This window comes from Stigmatopora nigra, chromosome 18 (assembly GCF_051989575.1).
Source record: "Stigmatopora nigra isolate UIUO_SnigA chromosome 18, RoL_Snig_1.1, whole genome shotgun sequence".
Classification (NCBI taxonomy): Eukaryota; Metazoa; Chordata; class Actinopteri; order Syngnathiformes; family Syngnathidae; genus Stigmatopora; species Stigmatopora nigra.
In genome coordinates, this window is record NC_135525.1 from 10,486,542 (window position 1) to 10,508,834 (window position 22,293).

Here is a 22,293-nt window from a genome sequence, read left to right on the forward strand (position 1 = left end):
GTCTTACTACTGTAACCAAGAAATTCCCGAGTTCTAACCTAACCTACTTCATCACAACCCAACAAAATTTCTAGTGGACATTATAGACAAAACAATCTAATTCTTCTCCCTTTTCCACAGACGATGTACCACCGTACTTCAAGACTGAACCAGTACGCAGTCAACTACACTTGGAACGAAATCGACTTGTGCTAACCTGCATGGCCGAGGGTAGCTGGCCTCTAGAGTTCAAGTGGATCCACAACAACACCGAGCTTACTCGCTTCTCCCTGGAATACAGGTGACCAATCAAAACATATTCCCCATTCATTCCTACCAATAAGTCCACCGTCAACTTTTCTCCAAATCCCCGACATCCCATAACGTTCCCGCTTATCTTCCGGTAAATTAACTCGACTCATTCGCAAAATCTCCGCATGGTTGTTTGCCCTTTTGCGTCTCAGTTTGTCGAACACCGAATCCACTTCTCGGCACGTTTGTCATCTGCTGTCGCCGTGATTGCCGTTTTGTGTGTACACAAATACTTCATTATATATTCAAGAGCCTCCTGGGCGGTTTAGTGTTATTATTATTTGATTAGTATTGTTTAAATAGTCTTCTTCTCCAAGCGATCCGATGTTAGCATAATAAGTCAAACGTGGATAGTAATTACCGTATTATACAAGTTCCAGTAGTTGACGTTGATGTGGTAGCTTGTCATTTTACAAAAAGCAATAACCGTAGTAGTGGAAAACTTGTTTTTAATTGACGGATGAGTGAACTGTACAGGCTATTATGCGCAGTATAAATCTTTCCACTTGAGGGAGAAAGAATGAAGGATTATGCTAACATCTTTTGTATTGTTTGATTCAAAGTTAATGACTCTGATTTATGGTTTCGAGATGTAATTAAAATGGAAAGTTTTCATATTTTAGGGTCACTTGCGCATGATGAAAACGATTCACCAATTCTGTACGCTAAAACTGACAAACTACAATCCCAATCAGTATGCGGTAAATTCAAGATTCCCCTTATTAAGTTATATAAAAAACCACAAATGCAACACAGTACATATTTACTAACATAGGGTGTACTTAAAAGTAAAATGTACTCCAAAGTGGACAGGGTGTCCAATCAGAATGCAGTAAATTCAAGGTTCTAATGATTGAAATTCCCCTTATTAAGCGATACAAAAAACTACAGTATTTTCACGACTATAAGGCACACTGCATTATAAGGCGCACCCTCAATGAATGACATTTTTTTACCATATATAAGGCGCACTGTATTATAAGTCGCACTGTCTATTTTGGAGAAAATTTAAGACTTTTAAGTGCGCCTTATAGTCGTGAAAATACGGTACTTGCTATTGACTTGCAGGTATGAAGCACTCACTACTTTACAGTCACCTCTAGAGCCAGCCATTGTTGATGTTTTGGATTTTTTTTGTATAAAATTTTGCAGTGGGGGAGGAGCTATATGATGGAAGATGTTGTAAACTAAGATGGCTGATCTGCATATTTAACAGAATTGTTTCAGTTAAGGCGTTTTTGTTTTTTTTAATATCCGACAGTGGTGGTTTTTCGTTTTTGGTTTTCCGTTTTTTCCATATATAAGGCGCACTGGATTATAAGGCGCACTGTCTATTTTGGAGAAAATTTAAGTCTTTTACGTGTGCCTTATAGTCGTGAAAACACGGTACTTGATTGCTGACATGCTATATTTATATCGTGAAATGGCTGACATATGCATGTGCATATTTTGTTTAGCTTGTTTGGGAATCCATTTTTAACCTATTTCAACCCCATTATTAATGCCTTAATGATTTTTCTATTAACGTCATACATTGAAATGAGCCATCGTTGTTAGGCTGGCGTTGTCATCCGTCATTTTCTTCTTCGCCTTGGTGTCCTGACAACATCATTTCTCACGCCGCATGCTAACCGTGTGTGTCCAAGTCGGTGTGTGTGTGTGGCTTGTTTGGGGTTGCCAGATAAAGTGTCTTTAACGGTAACTGGAAGATTGTTATCGTGTAGCCAACATGGCTTTATCTCGCTAAGCTCGTTGTGTTTGTGTATATAGAGATGCACTAGGCGTGTTTGTTTGTGTGTGTGTGTTTTTTTTTTTGCGCCGCAAACACATCCTACACAATTTTTTGAAGGAAAAGCGGATGCCAACTATGGCGAGTTGATGATGTCTTGCAGATCTCCAGAGGCTGATAAAAGCAGAGTGAGACGCCAGTGTGAAAAGAAGTGGTCAGAGTGCACAACACGGTCTTGTGCCAAGCAGTTATAGACGGAGAAAACTGTTAATAGTGGGAGCAAATATTAGCATTTTATCGTATGGTTCCCTCCAAGAAACTGTTTGTCAACAAGGGTGCTCGGACGTTTGGTCGCCGGTCTTTTGCTCTAAGTATCGAAGTACTGTTTAATATCTATGTACTGTTGAAAACAGTAAATATTTAGATATTAAACTCTCATGAATATAATTTTGGATATTGAACAGTACTTGGATATTAAACAGTACTTGGATATTAAACAGTACTTGGATATTAAACAGTACTTGGATATTAAACAGTACTTGGATATTAAACAGTACCTGGATATTAAACAGTACTTAGATATTAAACAGTACTTAGATATTAAACAGTACTTAGATATTAAACTACTTAGATATTAAACAGTACTTAGATATTAAACAGTACTTAGATATTAAACAGCACTTATATATCAAACTGTACTTGCATATTAGACAGCACAAAGATATTAAACAGTACTTAGATATTAAACAGTACTTAGATATTAAACAGTACTCAGATATTGAACAGTACTCAGATATTAAACAGTACTCAGATATTTAACAGTACTCAGATATTTAACAGTACTTAGATATTTAACAGTACTCAGATATTGACTCAGATATTAAACAGTACTCAGATATTAAACAGTACTCAGATATTAAACAGTACTTAGATATTAAACAGTACTTAGATATTAAACAGTACTTGGATATTAAACAGTAATTAGATATTAACCACTACTTAGATATTAAACAGTACTTGGATATTAAACAGTACTTAGATATTAAACAATCCTTAGATATTAAACAGTATAATAGAAGATTCCACAAAGAATGGTATCAGCACAAGCTAGTGTCTAAATTTAATCCGAGTGGTGGCGAGATGAAATTGCGTGACATTGACAATGTGATAGCTCTTCAAACTTGACTTTTTTTGATCAAAAAGACAACCTCGTCTACTTCCCCCAATGTGTAAATTAGTATTTTTTCCAAGTGGAAACGAGCGTGACAATACAACTGGCACTTTGACCGCCATCGTAATAGCGCGGCGGCTAGCATTCGATTGATCTACGGAAAGTAAATCAAACTCGTTGCGCTGATTCATTCGTGGCCCAAGATTTACCCCAAAAAAACGTCTTAAACTCAACACTAGAATCCACCTGACGGCCGGTAGGAATATTTTACAGATGTTGTAATTTCACGGCGCCCATGGGCAAATCAAAGCAAACGAAATATAATATATGGAAGCAATTAAATGGCTGCAGGAAGGCGAAAGCTTGGAGCGTAACGCCCCAACACAGACAAAAACGAAGTCTTTTTCTGACGAGGAACCCAATTTAGAGAAAACAAATTGATTTTTTTAATTCAATCTTACATGTTTTAGCCTAGGCTTATTATAAGTTTTTGGGTTGTGGGAGGAAACCTGCCTGGAATCGAACGCTGAACCTAAAACCATGAGGCTTGATGCGCTATCCGCTCAAATGTAATTGTCCACAGAACGTCTTAGTCCTTTTTTCGAGTCCTGTTTCTCATCACTGATCCAAAAGCAAGGACTTATTAGCGGGGGTGCGTTCCGAGGGCCGAAACATCGATCAATCTCCGTCCAGCGCCATGGTCCCCCGCTGACCGGACCCCGTAAGCGAGCCTCCCCCTTCATCTTGGCTTCCCGCCTCTCACCTTCCCACCCGCCGATCCGTCCACCTGCCGCCGCTCGCCAAAGGTTAATTGTATTCATTATGCGGAAAAGACAGCCACCCCCGGAGGGAGGAATTGGAACCTTGACGAGGTTAAACTCAAGCTTGATGATGTGCCTTGTCATCTATCGTCTGCAATCAATTGGAATGTCAGGGATTTTTTTTTAGAGTTAGAATTTATCTTGGAATGAAGGTAGGTTTTGTAGGTCATTTTTTCGTATGGATTCTAGAGTCCTGTACTATTCATTCCTTTATAGTTTTGTGTTTTGGGAACTGATTGGCCAATTGTAAGAAAGGGGAGGAGCTTGGAGACATGACCAAGAAACAAATGACGTATTTTTTCCGTATTTTTCACTAAAAAATTGACTTAATCAAGGGTAAGTCTTATATGTCCACAAATTAGACTTGACATGCTCAAAACTGCAATGTAACAAGAAACAAATGCCATATTTTTTTGCACATACGCCATATTTTTCACTTTAAAAATGACTGAATCGAGGATGTGGCTTATCAGACTTAACATGACAAAATTTGGTCATTTATTTCAAAATAGAGCAAATATAAACATATAAAACACAAAACAAAATACATTTTGAATTTTTTTTTGCAATTTCCAGCATGAATTTTCCCATTTCTACGAACTTCGAATAACCACCATAAGTAAATATTTAATAATCGAGGGAATACTGTCATTTTCCCCCAATCACAACCCATCTACAAACTTCCCTTTCTCCCAGGTAACTTTTAATTGCAAAAAATCTTCCCCTAACATATTCATCATCAAAACTCCTTTACGAAATTACCATTGTACGCCACTACGAACAACTTTTTCCCCACCACCCACCACAACCTTTCCCTCCCCTCCAAAACCGGTTGCGCTCCACTGCCTCCCAATTAAAACCCATACGGCAACTGACTGTTTTCGTGACCTCCATACCAACCCGCTTTTATCCAACCCAAGCCGCACCCCATTAACAATTTACAGTGTTTTGACGCTCGCCTCCCCTGCAATTAATGACTTAAATGAAAAAAACTCGGCGGAAAACCCCGTCCCCTGCTGGCGGGGGTGACTACATTCGGGTGTATTAAGACTTGTAAGCGAGCTAAAGACGTTGTTGATTGATTACAGGCGGCGTGACTGTTTTGCAAGAGGATGTGGCACGACCTTTGTAATCAAGGTCAACCCATGGCGCTGCCTTTTGTGTATTTGCATAAATGACATTCTAATGTGTGTATTTGTGTGTGTGTTTCTTTAAGGAGGATGGTTTTGCGGGGTCCTCGCTGTGGTACCCTCTAGAGAATCATTATCATTGGAGTAAACAGCAGCTAAGCTCTGCTGTCCTCTGTGCCCTTGCTCATCCATTATATGGTGTGAAGTCTGTGCCGTTGTGTGTTTTGGTGTGTGTTTTGGTGTGTGTGCAGGCTACACACGTTTTTTCTAGCCGTGTTGGAGTTTTACACGTTTTTGTTCGAACACGAGAGAGCACTCAAAGGCCTTGTTTGGGTTGTGCGGGATTGTGCCCGTGTACAAAGTGTCGTTTTGGATTGGATTGGATTGGATAACTTTGCTCATCTAGTATTCGGGAGATTTCATTGTCACAGTAGCAAGAGGGTGAGAATACAGGAAAAGGAAATTTTTAGACGTAAATAGATGTTGCTGAAATATATATTCATATACATACACATACATAAGCATATGCATATACATATAGACATGTATGTACATGTACAAATGTACACATATGTACATGCACACATATGTACATATATGTACATGTACACATCTGTACACATATGTACATGTACACATATGTACATATATGTACATATATGTACATGTACACATATGTACATGTACACATATGTACATGTACACATATGTACATATATGTACATGTACACATCTGTACACATATGTACATGTACACATGTACACATCTGTACACATATGTACATGTACACATGTATATGTACATGTACACATGTACACATCTGTACACATATGTACATGTACACATGTACACATCTGTACACATCTGTACACATCTGTACACATATGTACATATACGCATGTACACATCTGTACACATATGTACATGTACACATGTATATGTACATGTACACATGTACACATCTGTACATGTACACATGTACACATCAGTACACATATGTACATGTACACATATGTATATGTAAATGTACACATCTGTACACATATGTACATGTACACATGTATATGTACATGTACACATGTACACCTATGTACACAGGTACACATATGTCCACATATGTACATATGTACACATATACATATATACACATACATACATACACATAGATGTATGTATATGTATGTCTGTATATGTATGTTTGTATATGTATATATGTGTATATATACATATATACACATATACATACATATATACACACATACACATACATTTATACATATACATGTATACATACATATACCTACATACATATTTACATATATAAACTTACATATATACTTACTAGTATACAACAGGTATACAGTATATAGTATATAGTATATAGTAAATAGTATATAGTATACAGTATATAGTATACAACACTAATATACTTACTAGTAACAACTTACATATATAAATATACATATACATACACATAGATGAAAATGTCATTTTAGGAACATTTAGCATACTTGCTTTGTTTCATTTTGGAATGAAAAAATACTAGGCCAAATTTTTCATTGCACTTTATGATTTCTACTCGCAAACTGCAGCCAAACTTTACACTTGTTTCTATTTTTTTTTTTGACAGGTACCTCATCCCATCCCTGGATCGTTCCCATGCCGGTTTCTACCGATGCATCGTTCGGAATCGCGTGGGAGCACTTTTGCAACGACGTACTGAAGTGCAGGTGGCTTGTAAGTATCAAATCGGGATTTTCTGTTTGTTTTTATTCGTGAAAAAGAACGCTAAGTACACACTTTGTTGGATTGAAATCACGGAGTAAACCCGGCAGATGCGTCCATAAAGGATTTACCTGCTTGGACATCTGTTCCACATATTATTGTTATTATGATTATTACTTGACTGGTATTATTATTGCTGTTTTTTTTTTTTTAATCTTTGTATTATTGCGTGTAACTGTCTTTGGAACAGCTGTTGAATTTAGCTGGTTTCTCGTTAGCCAATCAGAACACGGATTTGTCGTCAGAGAGTGCCGAGAATTTGTCATTTTGCCAATTAGAGTAAAATATTTTTTTAGTTATGGATAGTGTGGATAAAGATGGGTTTTAAATACGTTTTTTTTTAAAGTGGGTTTCAAGTAGGATTTTTTTAAAACTCAGATTTAAGGTTTGAAGTATGAATTAAAATGAAGGCATTTCATTTTAAAATTAATCTTTCCAAGTAGGGTTTTAAAAATCATATTCCAGTTTTTTTTACGTTGAAATGCGGCTTCCAAATTAGAGCTTTAAGACATGGCGAGGAATAACAAGCACCCCGACATTGACAAATGCCCTCATTTGATATGCGATCAAGACAGATGACGATCCGCCACCAGAGCCATCATCAATCCCGAGTTGCCTAGAATCCGTAACCGTGGCAACGGCACGCCTTCGCCCGTCGATCAAAGACGACCCGGGCGTTCCGTGTGTGTCCGACGCCGCCTGACCTTTCCTTTTTGCGTTTTCTGTGTCTTTTTACAGTTATGGGCAGCTTCGAGGAGGGTGAACGCGAGCAGGCCATCTCACAGGGAGAGGGCGCAGTCATAGCGGCGCCTCGCATTCGCAGTTTCCCGCAACCTCAGGTCACGTGGTACCGGGATGGACGCAAAATCCCGCCAAGCAGTCGCATGTGAGTCAATTGTCTTTGTTTCGTTCATTCACAAAACTTGCGACAATATTTTCTGGTGGGTTTTTTCTGGAGCGTTTAATATCTAAGAGAGAGAGAGTTTATTATCTAAGTAATGTTTAATATCTAAGTACTCTTTAGTATCTAATTACTGTTTAATGTCTAAGTACTGTTTAATATCTAAGTACTGTTTAGTATCTAAGTACTGTTTAGTATCGAAGTACTGTTTAATATCTAAGTAATGTTTACTATCTAAGTACGGTTTAATATCTAAGTGCTGTTTAATATCCAAGTACTGTTTAATATCCAAGTACTGTTTAATATCCAAGTACTGTTTAATATCCAAGTACTGTTTAATATCCAAGTACTGTTTAATATCCAAGTACTGTTTAATATCCAAGTACTGTTTAATATCTAAGTACTGTTTAATATCTAAGTACTGTTTAATAACTAAGTACTGTTTAGTTTTAAATTACTGTTTAATATCTAAGTACTGTTTAATATCTAAGTACTGTTTAGTTTTAAATTACTGTTTAATGTCTAAGTACTGTTTAATGTCTAAGTACTTTTTAATATCTAAGTACTGTTTAATATCTAAGTACTGTTTAATATCTAAGTACTGTTTAATATCTAAGTACTGTTTAGTTTTAAATTACTGTTTAATATCTAAGTACTGTTTAGTTTTAAATTACTGTTTAATGTCTAAGTGCTTTTTAATATCTTAGTACATTTGACTGGCGACCAAAAGACTGGCGACCAAACGTCCGGTGACCAAATGTCCGGTCACGTTCTATTTTTATCTGGATTTGGGTGGTAAACCAGGCTGTTAATAATTGTACTTTATAGCTAAGATTAGAGTTTGTAGGCAAGGTTAAGAAATTGAAATAAGACCCGAAGCCACAATATACGAGTTTAACAAGCATATCAAAGTAACTTCTGGCGAGGGTCGGAAATAATGATCGCAAGGCAGAGTTCGGCTTTCAAAGTGAGGTATGAAAATAATAAGCTAGTGGAAGGTGTCTGGGTTTCATATTTTTCTGTACTGTACTGTAGTTACGATTCAAGTTATGGTTGAAGGTGTTTAAATTTCCTGATATGAGCACATACCTGTTAACTTTTAACCTAGTTTTTTTGATCATTTCTAATTGTGTCCATTTCTTTGAGCTAAACTCCTGTGAACGTTTGCCCCTGCCGCGCCCTGCTTTTTAACGTCACTTGTGCCTATTTCTTGCCTATGTTGTGCATCCACTTCCAAACAAAAAAAGCCTCTTTGGCTCCAGGAAAAATGGAATTGCCCCTTTTGTTCCTCCTCGAGGATTTTAAAAGACAAGCCAAGCCTGCTACTTTCATCTCAGCTCTTCTGTTGTGTTTTTTTTTTTGTGTTTTTCGCTGCTCTGCCCGCTCATTGTCTGTCTTCATTGCTATTTCCAATTTGGAAGTCGGAATTTGGTCGGCGAGATGCCATCGGTAGCAGCTGCTATGATCCTAAGCCATTCTCAGATGGAAATATTTACCCATTTCTTCTGGCTTGGTACATTTCGGGATAATGCTAACAGAAGGTCATGATTAAAAGCAGTTAATTGTCCTTATTGGGTCCAACTAATCTTGGTATACTTGACAGTACAGTGGTTTGGTTAGAATCCCGAACAGGAGGAGCATTTCCATCCCTTGAGGCTCCTTAGGCTGACCAGATAATACAACAATGTGGAAGATGGAGAACCAGAAACTGAGTTTTTTGTAAGACCTCAACTTCCAGATTGACAAACAGCTCCAGGCTAACTAACTCTGTGGAAATCATATTGATGGACAAAGAGCAGACTGACATTGATCGATGTAAAGAAGCTCAAAAGTCCTGGAAAGTCCTGGAAAGTCAGATGGAACGGACTTGGAAGGTCAAGCTAGTGAGGCCCCTGTGGTTGTGGGTAGGAATCCCCAAACTAGGAAGGCGAGTAACCCCAGTATATCCCATGGACGACATCTGAAGAGTTCACTAGCCAAAAAATAGCTAGATTTGAGTTAGCACATAGCAATGAGGGCTGTAGAGGTATTGATGTACTTCAGCTGGAAACCCCTTAGTTACCGTTTCCTCCATTTTTTTGTTCTTGCACAGTTGCAATTGGGTTTAATTGCCAGATTCTTATTCACATTTGCATAGTTAGCATTGTATTGTACCAGAATTAATCACTTAAATGCAACCTTCTGGTCAGTATATTAAATTAATCCTTCAATATTGATGGTGGAAGAGAAGTATCTATAGATGTATAGCATTTCTGGTACTACTCCAAACACACCGCAACTCCCCCTACCACACAATCTTCTCATCACATCTGCATTTGTCGGCAGTGGGAGGTGACCTTGCCCCGGGTTGAAGTGAATCTTCCTTATCGGCTCTTCGCCATCCTCGTCCTCATCCGCATGATGAGTAATGATTGGCCAGGCAGGAATAACAATGAGGCCATGAAGGGGTTTCCAAACCTTTAAAAAATCCTCGAACGCAACCTCTTTGATGATGTCGCTCTTCAAAAGTCTCTCATATTTTGGATAGGCAAATAATGATGTTGGTCATGATTAAAAATAATAGCACTAACAATTTTCAAGATATGCGAATAGCATCAGTCAGTATTTACCAAAACAGTGTATTATTATAGAAAATGTAGTATGGTATTGATCGAAAAAATACAACTATTTTGTTCCATGTTAAATTATTCGTACTCAAATTCCGATGTTTATCATGATTAAAAATAATAGCTCTAACAATTTTTTAAGCTATACGAATACTGTCAATCAATATTTACCAAAACAGTGTATCTTTATAGAAAATGTAGTAACAAATACCCAATGCCATCAATCCAAAAACTACTACTTTATTCCATATCATACTATTCGTACTCAAATACCGATGTTTGTCATGATTAAAGATAATAGCGCTAACAATTTTTTAAGCTATATGAATACGGTCAATCAATATTTACCAAAACAGTGTCTTTATAGAATATGTAGTAACAAATACCCAATGGAATTGATAAAAAATACAACTATTTTGTTCCATATAATACTTTTCGTACTCGAATACCGCTAACAATATTCAAGCTATACAAATACCGTCAATCTATCTAAAATATTTACCAAAACAGTGTAGCATTCTTGGCAAATGTAGTAACAAATACTCAATGGTATCAATCGAAAACTACTATTTTCTTCCATATAATACTCTTCATACTCAAATACCGATGTTTATCACGATTAATAATAAAAGCGCTAACAATTTTCAAGCAATATGAATACTGTCAACCAATATTTACCAAAACAGTGTATCTTTATAGAAAATGTAGTAACAAATACCCAATAGCATCTATCGAAAACTACTATTTTCTTCCATATAATACTCTTCATAGTTAAATACCGATGTTTATCATGATTAATAATAATAGCGCTAACAATTTTCAAGCAATACGAATACTGTCAATAAATATTTAGCAAAAAAGTGTATCTTTATAGAAAATGTAGTAACGAATACCCAATGGCATCAATCGAAAACTACTATTTTCTTCCATATAATACTCTTCATACTCAAATACCGATGTTTATCACGATTAATAAAAATAGCGCTAACAATTTTCAAGCAATACAAATACTGTCAATAAATATTTAGCAAAAAAGTGTATAATTCTTAGAAAATGTAGTAACGAATACCCAACGGCATCAATCGAAAACTACTATTTTGCTCCATATAATACTATTCGTACCCAAATAACAATGATACTATTTTGTTCCATATAATACTATTCGTACCCAAATAACAATGATACTATTTTGTTCCATATAATACTATTCGTACCCAAATAACATTGTGTGTAAGCAATACGAATACCGTCAATCAATATTTACCAAAACAGTATAATTCTTACAAAATGTAGTAACAAAAACACAATGGAATTAATAGTAAAAATCCACTAGATCAAAAGATAAGATAGCAGAAATAAAAAAAACAAAAGAAAATAAGGCATTTTCCTGGTTGCTCTTTTGGGTCCTAACGTGTCATAACTTTAATTTTCCAACTCCGAAGGGATCCGCTTGGCTGCTTTTATTCACACCCCTGAAGGCAGCCCAAAGCCACGAAAAAAAACCACGCAATTATATAAATCTCCACGTGAAAGGAAAACCGCGTTGTGGTCTCGTCGCATCTTAGCAGCTGCGAAATGTCACAACATGCCTCTGGGCGCTTGTCGTTCAATCAGCCATTTTTTTCCTCTCACTTTTATACCTCGTCTACGTAGCCCGTTTTTGTTTACATTTGCGTTATCTGCAATTTGTTGCAATTACGTCTTAATCCCGTTGACTCTAATTACGATATGATTTCTCATATTACAGTGAAATATATTTCAATCCACTCGACGGCATGTCATTCATTCCATTAATGATTTCCGACAATTTGGGCCTATTATATGATTTCCCCTGATCGCCATCCCATTTATTCTACTCAAAGTGTGACGATTTATTCAGTCAAATACACTTGAATTCTTGTGGTTGGTTTTTCGCATGTTATTCTTATTTAAACTGCCTTAAAATCGTTGAATTTTGCAATTTCTCTCGTATAAGACGCACCCTGATTTAAAATGTTCACCTCCATATTCATGGTTTTAATAGGGAGTACTAATATGTTACTTTGAAGGAAAATTCTGGTTTAAAAAATGCTATTTCTGAGATACTGTATAAATTGTTTGCTGGATTTCACATTCCTATTGGTTCCACTAAGACGAATTCAAAAAAAGAATGTCATGTGAGCAGTACAAGTCTAGTTTTTCATACCTAGGTGGCGCCCTGAGCAAACTATGGCATTTTTTACTTGTATTTGTCATTCCTAGACGTCAAAATCAATTTTGTTAAGCATTATAACTGTTTATCTTTCAATTTGTCTAATTTGTGCGCATATAAGCTGTACCCTTGATTCACTCATCATTTTTAGCAACAAATATGGCGTATATTTGAGAAAACATGGCATTTGTTTCTTGTGTTATTGCAGTTTTGAGTATGTCAAGTCTTATTTGTGCGCATATAAGCCGCACTCTTGATTCAGTCATTTTTTAGCAACAAATATGGCGTATATGCAAGAAAATATGGCATTTGTTTCTTGTCTTATTGCAGTTTCCAGTATGTAAAGTCTAATTTATGCGCATATAATCCATACCCTCGATTCAGTCATTATTTTTTTGAGTGATAAATACAAGTAGGTACAAACATAGTTTGCAGTAAGTCTTGATTAGGTTCAGAAATCCAGTTTAATATGGTATCTTGGGAAGAAACTGTCCTTGAGTCTGTTTGTCTTGGCTGTTATGGCCCTGTAGAGCCTGCCAAAGGGCCGCTATTTAAAGTAGTGCAAACCCGGGTGTGTATTGTCTTTTTTAGATGATTGACGGCGAATCATATTTCGAGGCTTTGTCACGGGAATGAATTTCTGCATGTCGCCGTCTTGAGTGAATCAGCGGTCGATGTAAAAGCTGTTTGTTGCCGTCATGAGGAGAATAAATCTTAGCCAAGTAAAAATGGAGGTGCGTCAGGTTTAAATTGGATGGACTTGCGTTGTAATTGCTGTAAGTGTTTTACAATTAGAGGGTGCGTGTTGTAAATGGATTCAATCATATTTTATTGTCGTCGGAGTCAAGGGTACGTTAGAGTGAATAAAGTGTTTGCTTACCTGTTGTGACTCACTAATTGGCGTGGCATTTCAAGCTTGATTGATGGGTTTGGATGTGGCAAGTGTCCAATGACAGCAGCTGGAACAAAATGGAAGGTTTTTGGGATTTAGAAGTACCATATTTTCACGACTATAAGGCGCACTTAAGTCTTAAATTTTCTCCAATATAGACAGTGCGCCTTATAATCCAGTGCGCCTTATATATGGGAAAAACAAAACCAAAAACCACCACTGTCGGATATTAAAAAAACAAAAACGCCTGAACTGACACAATACTGTTAAATATACAGATGCCATCTTAGTTTACAAAATCTTCCATCATATAGCTCCTCCCCCACTGCAAGATTTTATACAAAAAAACCCAAACATCAACAATGGCTGGCTCTAGAGGTGACTGTAAAGTAGTGAGTACTTCATACCTAGAAGTCTATAGCAATTACCGTATTTTCACCACTATAAGGCGCACTTAAAAGTCTTAAATTTGCTCCAAATTAGACAATGCGCCTTATAATCCAGTGCGCCTTATACATGGGAAAAATGTCATTCATTGAGGGTGCGCCTTATAATGCGGTGCGCCTTACAGTCGTGAAAATACGGTACATGATAGAGGCCAAAAACTTGGGTTTTGGTTCGAATATGGTTTAGCGTGTATTATATTGCAGCTGTAATATCATATTTAAATAGGAGTGAAACACATTGTCGTCATTAGAATGTAAATGATATTGCATAGTTGATTGGTAGTCATTTTAATGGCTTTTATTGTGTCTTACATAGTGAAATATTGCATTATTCATACTCATATTGCGTTAAAATGGGTCTTTTTTTTAGAGTTTTCTTTGTAATCAAAGTGAAATTGACAACCTATTGGGAGTTATTTTAACAGATCATATTCATGGTGAATCCTGTCACAGCCAGATTGAAATTCATCATTTCATGGAGTGTCTCATGTTGTTTGAATGAATTGTTTTATAATTGAAAAGAATCCCAAGTGGAAAGAAGGCGGTAAAATGTTGGGAGTTGTTCATATCATTTTTAATGAATTGCATTGCAAGGAAAAAACATATTCGAGAGATTTATATTATATTTAGAAGCAAACATATCACATTGTAGTCTCACTAAATCGCTTAATTTAGCATATTTTTGATTAGCATATGATAATTAGTATATTTGTGCTTGTTAAAAACCAGTTTTTGATTGTGTAAAGTAAAATAGAAGTTTTTGTAGTCGAAAAATACTTACGATTAAATCACTTGCTTCTATTGGGAGTCAGAGAAAAGCTCTACTGCCCCCTGCTGTCAAGGAGTCTGAGATTCTTCCGATTTGACCTGGAAAAGAACGAAAATAAGCCCCAAAAAATATAAATTTGTATTTATTCCTCGTCTTTGATATTCAGCAACATTCCCTCGCATTCCGTTTCCTGTTGGCGCCATCATTCATCCTGAAGGAGCGGCATTCCGTAGGGGGAACCTCACCTTGGCAGACCAATACCCGCCAAGCAATTTGGACCACTCAGCTTCGATTTTCCCCCATTTTTTTTTTTTTTGGCCCAAATACCTGTTCTCGCCAGAAGCGAGAAACAAAAGCATCAGCACCGTCACATTTAATCGGCTTCAGGAAATTTTCAGAGTAATTTCATTTCAAGCCAGAGAACTCGCATTCTGCAGTACTGCCAGACGAAAAACTCCCAAGGTAATTCGGGTTCAACGTCCCCAGAAATGATAGGCAGGGTGAGGGTATAGAATTATCGAAAATGCGGAAAATGCTGTTGCTAGAATCCTGGTTTTGCGTTTTGGGTGAAAAGTCACAAGCCGCCTCCTACTGAACAGGATACTACACAAAAAATATACGATTTTTTTTCCTTAGTAACTTTATCTAGCTGAAAAGCTAGTTCTTACGGAACATCAACATCAAGGTCCGTTGAACTGAGTCACCCCATCAGATACTTAAAAGAAGCCATTCAAATATATTATACTTTCTTGCATATGTATTTGTAACTCTAAAAAAATATAACTGAATCGAGGGTACGGCTTATATGCGCATAAATTAGACTAAACATACACAAAACTGCAATGTTACAAAGACAAAACGTTATAACGCAAGAAAATACAGCCGATACGGTCATTTATTTCAAAATTATAAAGATATATAATGCTAAACAAAATTTATTTAGATGTCTATGAATGTAATTCAACGAAAAAAATAACAAATTTTGCATAAAACCTGAAAAAACTCACTTTTTAACACACTGTTGTTAAGGTTGATCCCAAGTCTTGCTGTCAATCATTAAAATATCAGCCTTGATACCTTTGTAATGTGTATCCATTAGACTTAGAGACTTGGTGAAAACTACACCGTTATAAAATGTATCTTAAACGAGAGAAAATGTAAAATTCGATGATTTTTAATGCAATTTTAAGGGTACTTCTTATACGTACAGACAGTCAATATTCCAGAAAATACAGTACCTGAATCCCAACTTCCTCTCCAACCATCTACTTCTACACCAATCAATTCTCAGGATCTGGATCCGACCCAATGCCTCAAAAACAAAGACGTTTTTGCTATCCATACTTTTGAAGAACTCCTACTAATAGTACTTCAAAAATGTCCCTAGCCAGGACTACTAAGTACTCACTTGTGGTACTCATCCCGTCCCAAGACCCTCAACGGCCAGGTAGAGAAGTCAAGTCCTCAATTTAGTCTACCTATCTTCCAAAAGGTCTTCAAGAGTCACCTGGGACTCGCCCTCCACACTTCCTTTCTTCTCACAACGTTGAAGAAATCCATAATTTATAGATTTGCGCGGGATGTCGCAGCTGCCGCGCCAGAGAGACTGCATTAAATATTTACAATAGATCATAAGCAGTCGCCACAGTGGCGCTCCAGCGTTAGGATTGTCTCGAGATCGGGGGGGACAATACTTCCAAACTGGTAACTAGGGATGGCTTATATGTATAATATTTTCACTTTTTTGACTTTATAGCGGCATTTTTTGGTCCGAATTTAACCAGAAAAGTTGATGGTGCTAAACTTGAGCCGTTTTGATTATTGCATGTTCGTCAAATTTCAGTTTTTTGACGTTTTTGGGGATTTTAAAAGACCAAAAAAAGTTTGACAATCTCTGTTGAGTTCCAGTTTTATCTGAAAAAAAAACCTGCCTGGAAGAATGTAGTACTTTTCCCGCATTTGTGATTTTTCTGGTCCAAACTAAACCAGAAAAGTTGATGGTGTTAAATTTGAGCCGTTTTGATTATTGCAGGTTCGTCAAACTTCAGTTTTTTGACGTTTTTGGGGGATTTTAAAAGACTTTAAAAAGTTTGACATTCTTTGTTGAGTTCCAGTTTTATCTGAAAAAAAAAAACCTGCCAGGAAGAATGTAGTAGTACTTTTCCTGCATTTGTGATTTTCCACTACTCAGCTTTTTAACAGTTTTATGAAGGATTTGTTCTGCACTGACTCGTTTTCAGAGTTTTAGAGAATGTTTCAAAAAGTCAAATAGGAAAGTAAAATTAGGAATACACTTAAAAAAGGCTTACATTTTTTTAGGCATTGTTAAAAAACTGCTTGATTAATGACCCGATTGAGTCCACCTCAGTTAATCCATTGCTTGTTTTTCAGCCAAAAAGTGGCCATTTTCCAGGAAATCCGGCAGTCCCACCAATTAAATCCCTCTGCTACAAGATTATGTTTCATAACACTGATGCAAGAAAGAGGGCGTCGATATGTGCCGTGTGCCGAAGCATTGTTTACAAACTCCGGATCGATATGACTAATGTTGCTTGAAGAGCGCAATTATGGCGTTCAAAATGTTTAATGTAGTCTTCGCCTTTGGATCAAAACATCACAATTCATTTAGTTCTAAACACACATTATTCTTTTTTTTGGTTTTTAAATCTGAAGTGTCTTTGGGTAGCCTAAATTGATATATTTCGAAATAGCATTTTTATTTTAGACATGTTTATTATGCGACCAGGATTTTTAAAACTTGTCTATTATTCACAAGCATTTATGAATGTCTTTGCATTTTTTGGCTTAACAAATATTTCTTTTTGCTTGCAGTAATCCATCAAATATGGTGGATAATTAAAAAGCCGCAAAGTAGGATCACTCCATACTACGTCGTTGTTCCTCTACAAAAATACTTTTGTACAATTATGAAGAAGGGTATTTATTAAATATCATAGTTATATGCATATTTAGTGAGGTGAGGTATTTTTAAAGAGTTTAGGAAGTAGTATTTTGATTTAGATTAACTTTTATTCCTCCTCTATTGTGGATTTTCAGTTTTTTAGCATTTGTACAGACACAGCAAAAGACAATGTAGACCTAGTTAAACCTAGAAACACCAAATATGACTAGTTTAGTATAAAACATCAATTTTGAGTCACATTTTTCTGTATTGAGTGTTTCCCTTTTTGAACTACAGTTTTTTTAGCATTAGCACAGACACAGCAAAAGACTATGTAGATCTAGTTAAAGCTACAAACACAAATAATTACTAATTCAGTGTAAAATATCAATTTTGAGTCACATTTTTCTGTCTTAAGTGTTTTCCCTTTTAAACTGCAACTATTTTGATATCATTGTTTTCATTTTTGGGAACTTTTACGACTAATATATCTAATCTTATACTCTCTTTGCTCCGCCTTGTTTTTTTTTAGAGCAATCACACTGGACAACACATTGGTCATCCTTTCCACCGTGGCACCAGACGCCGGCCGCTACTACGTTCAGGCGGTCAACGATAAAAACGGCGAGAATAAAACCAGCCAGCCAATCACACTCTCCGTAGAAAGTGAGTGACTACACAACCAAAATACACGGCCCCGCACAAACGTAGTACTCAGCCCATTATGCCCTAAAACTACGACAGCTCGGGTTGCTTCTTCTTCCTTCCTCGGAGGAAGGACATTTCACTACGACTGCCAAGTTTCCAAACCTCCTGACAGGAACGCCGGTTTAGCAGAGAAGAGCTGACAATTTGCCGTTCCCAGAAGCAAACTCGTGTCAGAAGTCTGCAGGCGGGATTATACTGGGCACTATTCAGTCACCACTATTTTTTTATTATTCCCCAGTCTGGGATCTGTGGAGAGTTCTCATTGGCACTCATTTTTTTTAGCTCTACTGTCCCTGTAGATGATTATCATAGCTTCATAAAAAAATGTCATATTATCCGATTTTTAAGGTAGAGTAGCGGTTTTAGGCTTCAGTTTTTTTCGGACCAACATTCTCGACTGATTGCTTTCTTTTGTACACTCACAAAATAGGAAAAACTTCATAAGTTTGTATTTAGTTTGGCCTTATAATGTAATGTACAAAACTGTAGTAGTCCCTGTAGTAGTATAATACGATAGAGTAATCCCTCAATTATCGCAAATAATGTAGACCAGACATGGCCGCCACAAACGAAAAACCGAAAAGTCAGGTCACCCCTATTTTAAACTAAAAATATACCGTTTTTTTCACGACTATAAGGTGCAATGCATTTAAAGGCGCAACCTCAACGAATGACACATTTTATTTTTTACCATATATAAAGCACACTGGATTATAAGGCGCTCTGTCTATTTTGGAGTAAATTTAAGACTTTTAAGTGCGGCTTATAGTTGTGAAAATACGGTACATATATTTTTTAGTTCATTTTGTAAGTCCTAGCAGCAAGTGGAGGACAGGGGCGTGGCTTCTGCTTGCAAGTTACAACATGGATTTTAACATTTTCATGAACTTCCAAAAAATATATATTAAAAAAAAAATCTTACCCCGGAAAAAAGATGTAGTGAATCTGCAATATTCGAGGGATTACTGTATTTCCATAATTTCAGACTCAGAAAAACTCCTGGGGAAGGAAACAAAAGTTAATTCCAACAAAATGTACTATGATGCCTGTAAAGAATGTTAACCACTCATCTTATTGCAGATGTCGGAGGCCCGGCAGACCCAATTGCGCCCACCATCATTATCCCGCCAAGGAACACTAGCGTCGTCTCGGGAACATCGGAGGTCACCATGGAGTGCGTCGCCAACGCTAGGTAAACAAGACACCGGGAGAAACTGGTGAGGATAGACAAACATCCACAAATATGTAATTTCCCTCCACAGGCCCCTGATCAAGCTGAGCATCACCTGGCGGAAAAACGGCGTGGCGGTGAGCAGCGGCTTAAGCGACTTCAACCGCAGGCTAACCATCCTCAGCCCCCTGGTAGCCGACGCTGGCTTCTACGAATGCGAGGCGATGCTCCGGAGTAGCAGCGTGCCGTCCGTCAACGCTGGCGCCTACCTGCACGTGCTTGGTAAGCCACGCCCTTTTTTAAATCCCACCCCTGCGTTTTTCCGAAAGATGTCAGGTGACTAAAACCTAAGAAAAAAAATCATTGTTTTTCGAAGTTTTATGAAGATAGTTTCTTGAATTTGATATATAAGCATCAAAATTAATTTTACTTAGTGTTTTATTGGATTGGATAACATTATGTTATATATACACATATATATATATATATATATATATATATATATATATATATATATATATATATATATATATATATATATATATATATATATATATATATATATATATATATATATATATATATATATATATATATATATATATATATATATATATATATATATATATATATATATATATATATATATATATATATATATATATATATATATATATATATATATATATATATATATATATATATATATATATATATATATATATATATATATATATATATATATATATATATATATATATATATATATATATATATATATATATATATATATATATATATATATATATATATATATATATATATATATATATATATATATATATATATATATATATATATATATATATATATATATATATATATATATATATATATATATATATATATATATATATATATATATATATATATATATATATATATATATATATATATATATATATATATATATATATATATATATATATATACATATACATATACATATACATATACATACATATATATATACATATACGCATATATACATAAACCATACATACATATACATATATGCATCTATACATATACATACATATACAAACATATATACATATACATACCTATATACATATATACATACCTAAATATACATATATACATACCTATATATACATATATACATATATATACATATACATATATATACATACCTATATATACATATATACATATATATATATACATATATATACATATAAATATATACATACCTATATACATATATACATACCTATATATACATATATACATCCCTATATGTACATATATACATACCTATATATACATACATATACATATCCGCATGTATACATACATATATACATCCCTATATGTACATATATACATACCTATATATACATACATATACATATCCGCATGTATACATACATATATACAGATACAAACATATATATATAGCCGTACCCTCGATTCAGTCATAATTTTTTTTAGCAACAAATACGGCTTATATGCGAAAAATACACTAGTACAGCCAGTATTTTGAATCATTTAGAATACCATCAAACTATTGGACACTGATTTTGAACAATTTCAGCAAATATCGCCAGTTAGCTGCCAAACTTTGTCTACCTTTTGTTGTTGTTGCTGGAAACCGATCCCGTTTTGTAGTCCAAAAATCTGAATAGCCAGAGGTCAAACTTCAATCCAGTACCCCCATTGCGTTTCCATTGCTAGCCATTGCCATTTTTCCAGCCAACATCCCCCCTGCTGTTAATCAGCGTCACGGTTCTGAAGCGCATCCAAAACCCTGACAAAAAGGTGTCGCCCGCAAAGCCGCCATTAGCCCAGGCCTCCCCTGGCAAAAACATTTAAATGCCCGAGTCGCTTTAAAGCGCTTTGATGGCGTCAAGGTTGCCACGACATTCAAAGAGCCAACTTTTTTTTCCCCTTTTGAAAGCCGCCTACGAATGCCGGTCTCCCGCATTCCCGTTTTTGAAGGTTACGGCCCAAAAAACCCAGTCTGAATACCTAATATCATCTTCTTACCCGAGTTTTTTGCGGCGTCTTATTTCGTTGTTTTGGATGCCCCCCTGGGCCGAGTCCGTCTTTTTCAACTCACCCTTCCAATTAAAGCTGTCACTTCTCGTTTGATATGGTGTCGATTGCGGTGGCGAGATTGCGAATTACATCAGCGAGGCTGATTCTTGCCGTCCTTCCGTCTTCTCGCAGAGCCGCCGCAGTTCATCAAAGAACCCGAGAAGCACATCACGGCAGAAATGGAGAAGGTGGTGGACATTCCCTGTCAAGCTCGAGGTAAGAACGAGGGTTAGAAGGTTTGAAACTGTTTCTTTTTCTTCTAAAATAGGTTTGTAAACTTGTTGGTGGAGTTTGGTTCAAGTACTTTTGGAATAACGTTACCCCGAGCCAAAAACTATAAAGTACTACATATTAGAGGTAATGGGATGAAATTGGAAACCATTGCCAAGTCCGTTGGACTGAAAATTATTTATATTACAATTTATACTACAATTTATACTATGATCTACACTACGATCTACACTACGATCTACACTACGATGTATACTACGATCCATACTACGATCCATACTACGATCCATACTACGATCCATACTACGATCCATACTACGATCCATACTACGATCCATACTACGATCCATACTACGATCCATACTACGATCCATACTACGATCCATACTACGATCCATACTACGATCCATACTACGATCCATACTAC

The 22,293-nt window shown here is 36.1% G+C and overlaps 1 protein-coding gene and 1 long non-coding RNA gene across 6 annotated transcripts in view; one reads left to right on the forward strand and one right to left on the reverse strand.

Annotated features, from left to right (window-relative positions):
• LOC144211266 (uncharacterized) overlaps positions 1-22,025 on the reverse strand; it is a 67,110-nt gene extending 45,085 nt beyond the window's left edge. For 2 of the 5 annotated variants that reach the window (XR_013329562.1, XR_013329561.1), the window contains exons 1-5: positions 21,658-22,025; positions 19,630-19,861; positions 19,266-19,531; positions 14,746-14,831; positions 13,507-13,585 (exon numbers count right to left, since the gene is read on the reverse strand). This is a non-coding gene — a long non-coding RNA (uncharacterized LOC144211266). The other 3 variants (XR_013329564.1, XR_013329563.1, XR_013329560.1) reach the window with 3 other exon arrangements.
• The window catches only part of sdk2b (sidekick cell adhesion molecule 2b), a 197,720-nt gene that overhangs the window by 148,856 nt on the left and 26,571 nt on the right, over positions 1-22,293 (forward strand). Inside the window, exons 5-11 of the mRNA XM_077738362.1 lie at positions 121-280; positions 6,774-6,880; positions 7,667-7,814; positions 18,168-18,301; positions 19,424-19,535; positions 19,606-19,796; positions 21,768-21,851. Coding sequence (XP_077594488.1) covers positions 121-280; positions 6,774-6,880; positions 7,667-7,814; positions 18,168-18,301; positions 19,424-19,535; positions 19,606-19,796; positions 21,768-21,851 — 936 coding nt within the window. The remainder of the gene's footprint in view (positions 1-120; positions 281-6,773; positions 6,881-7,666; positions 7,815-18,167; positions 18,302-19,423; positions 19,536-19,605; positions 19,797-21,767; positions 21,852-22,293) is intronic.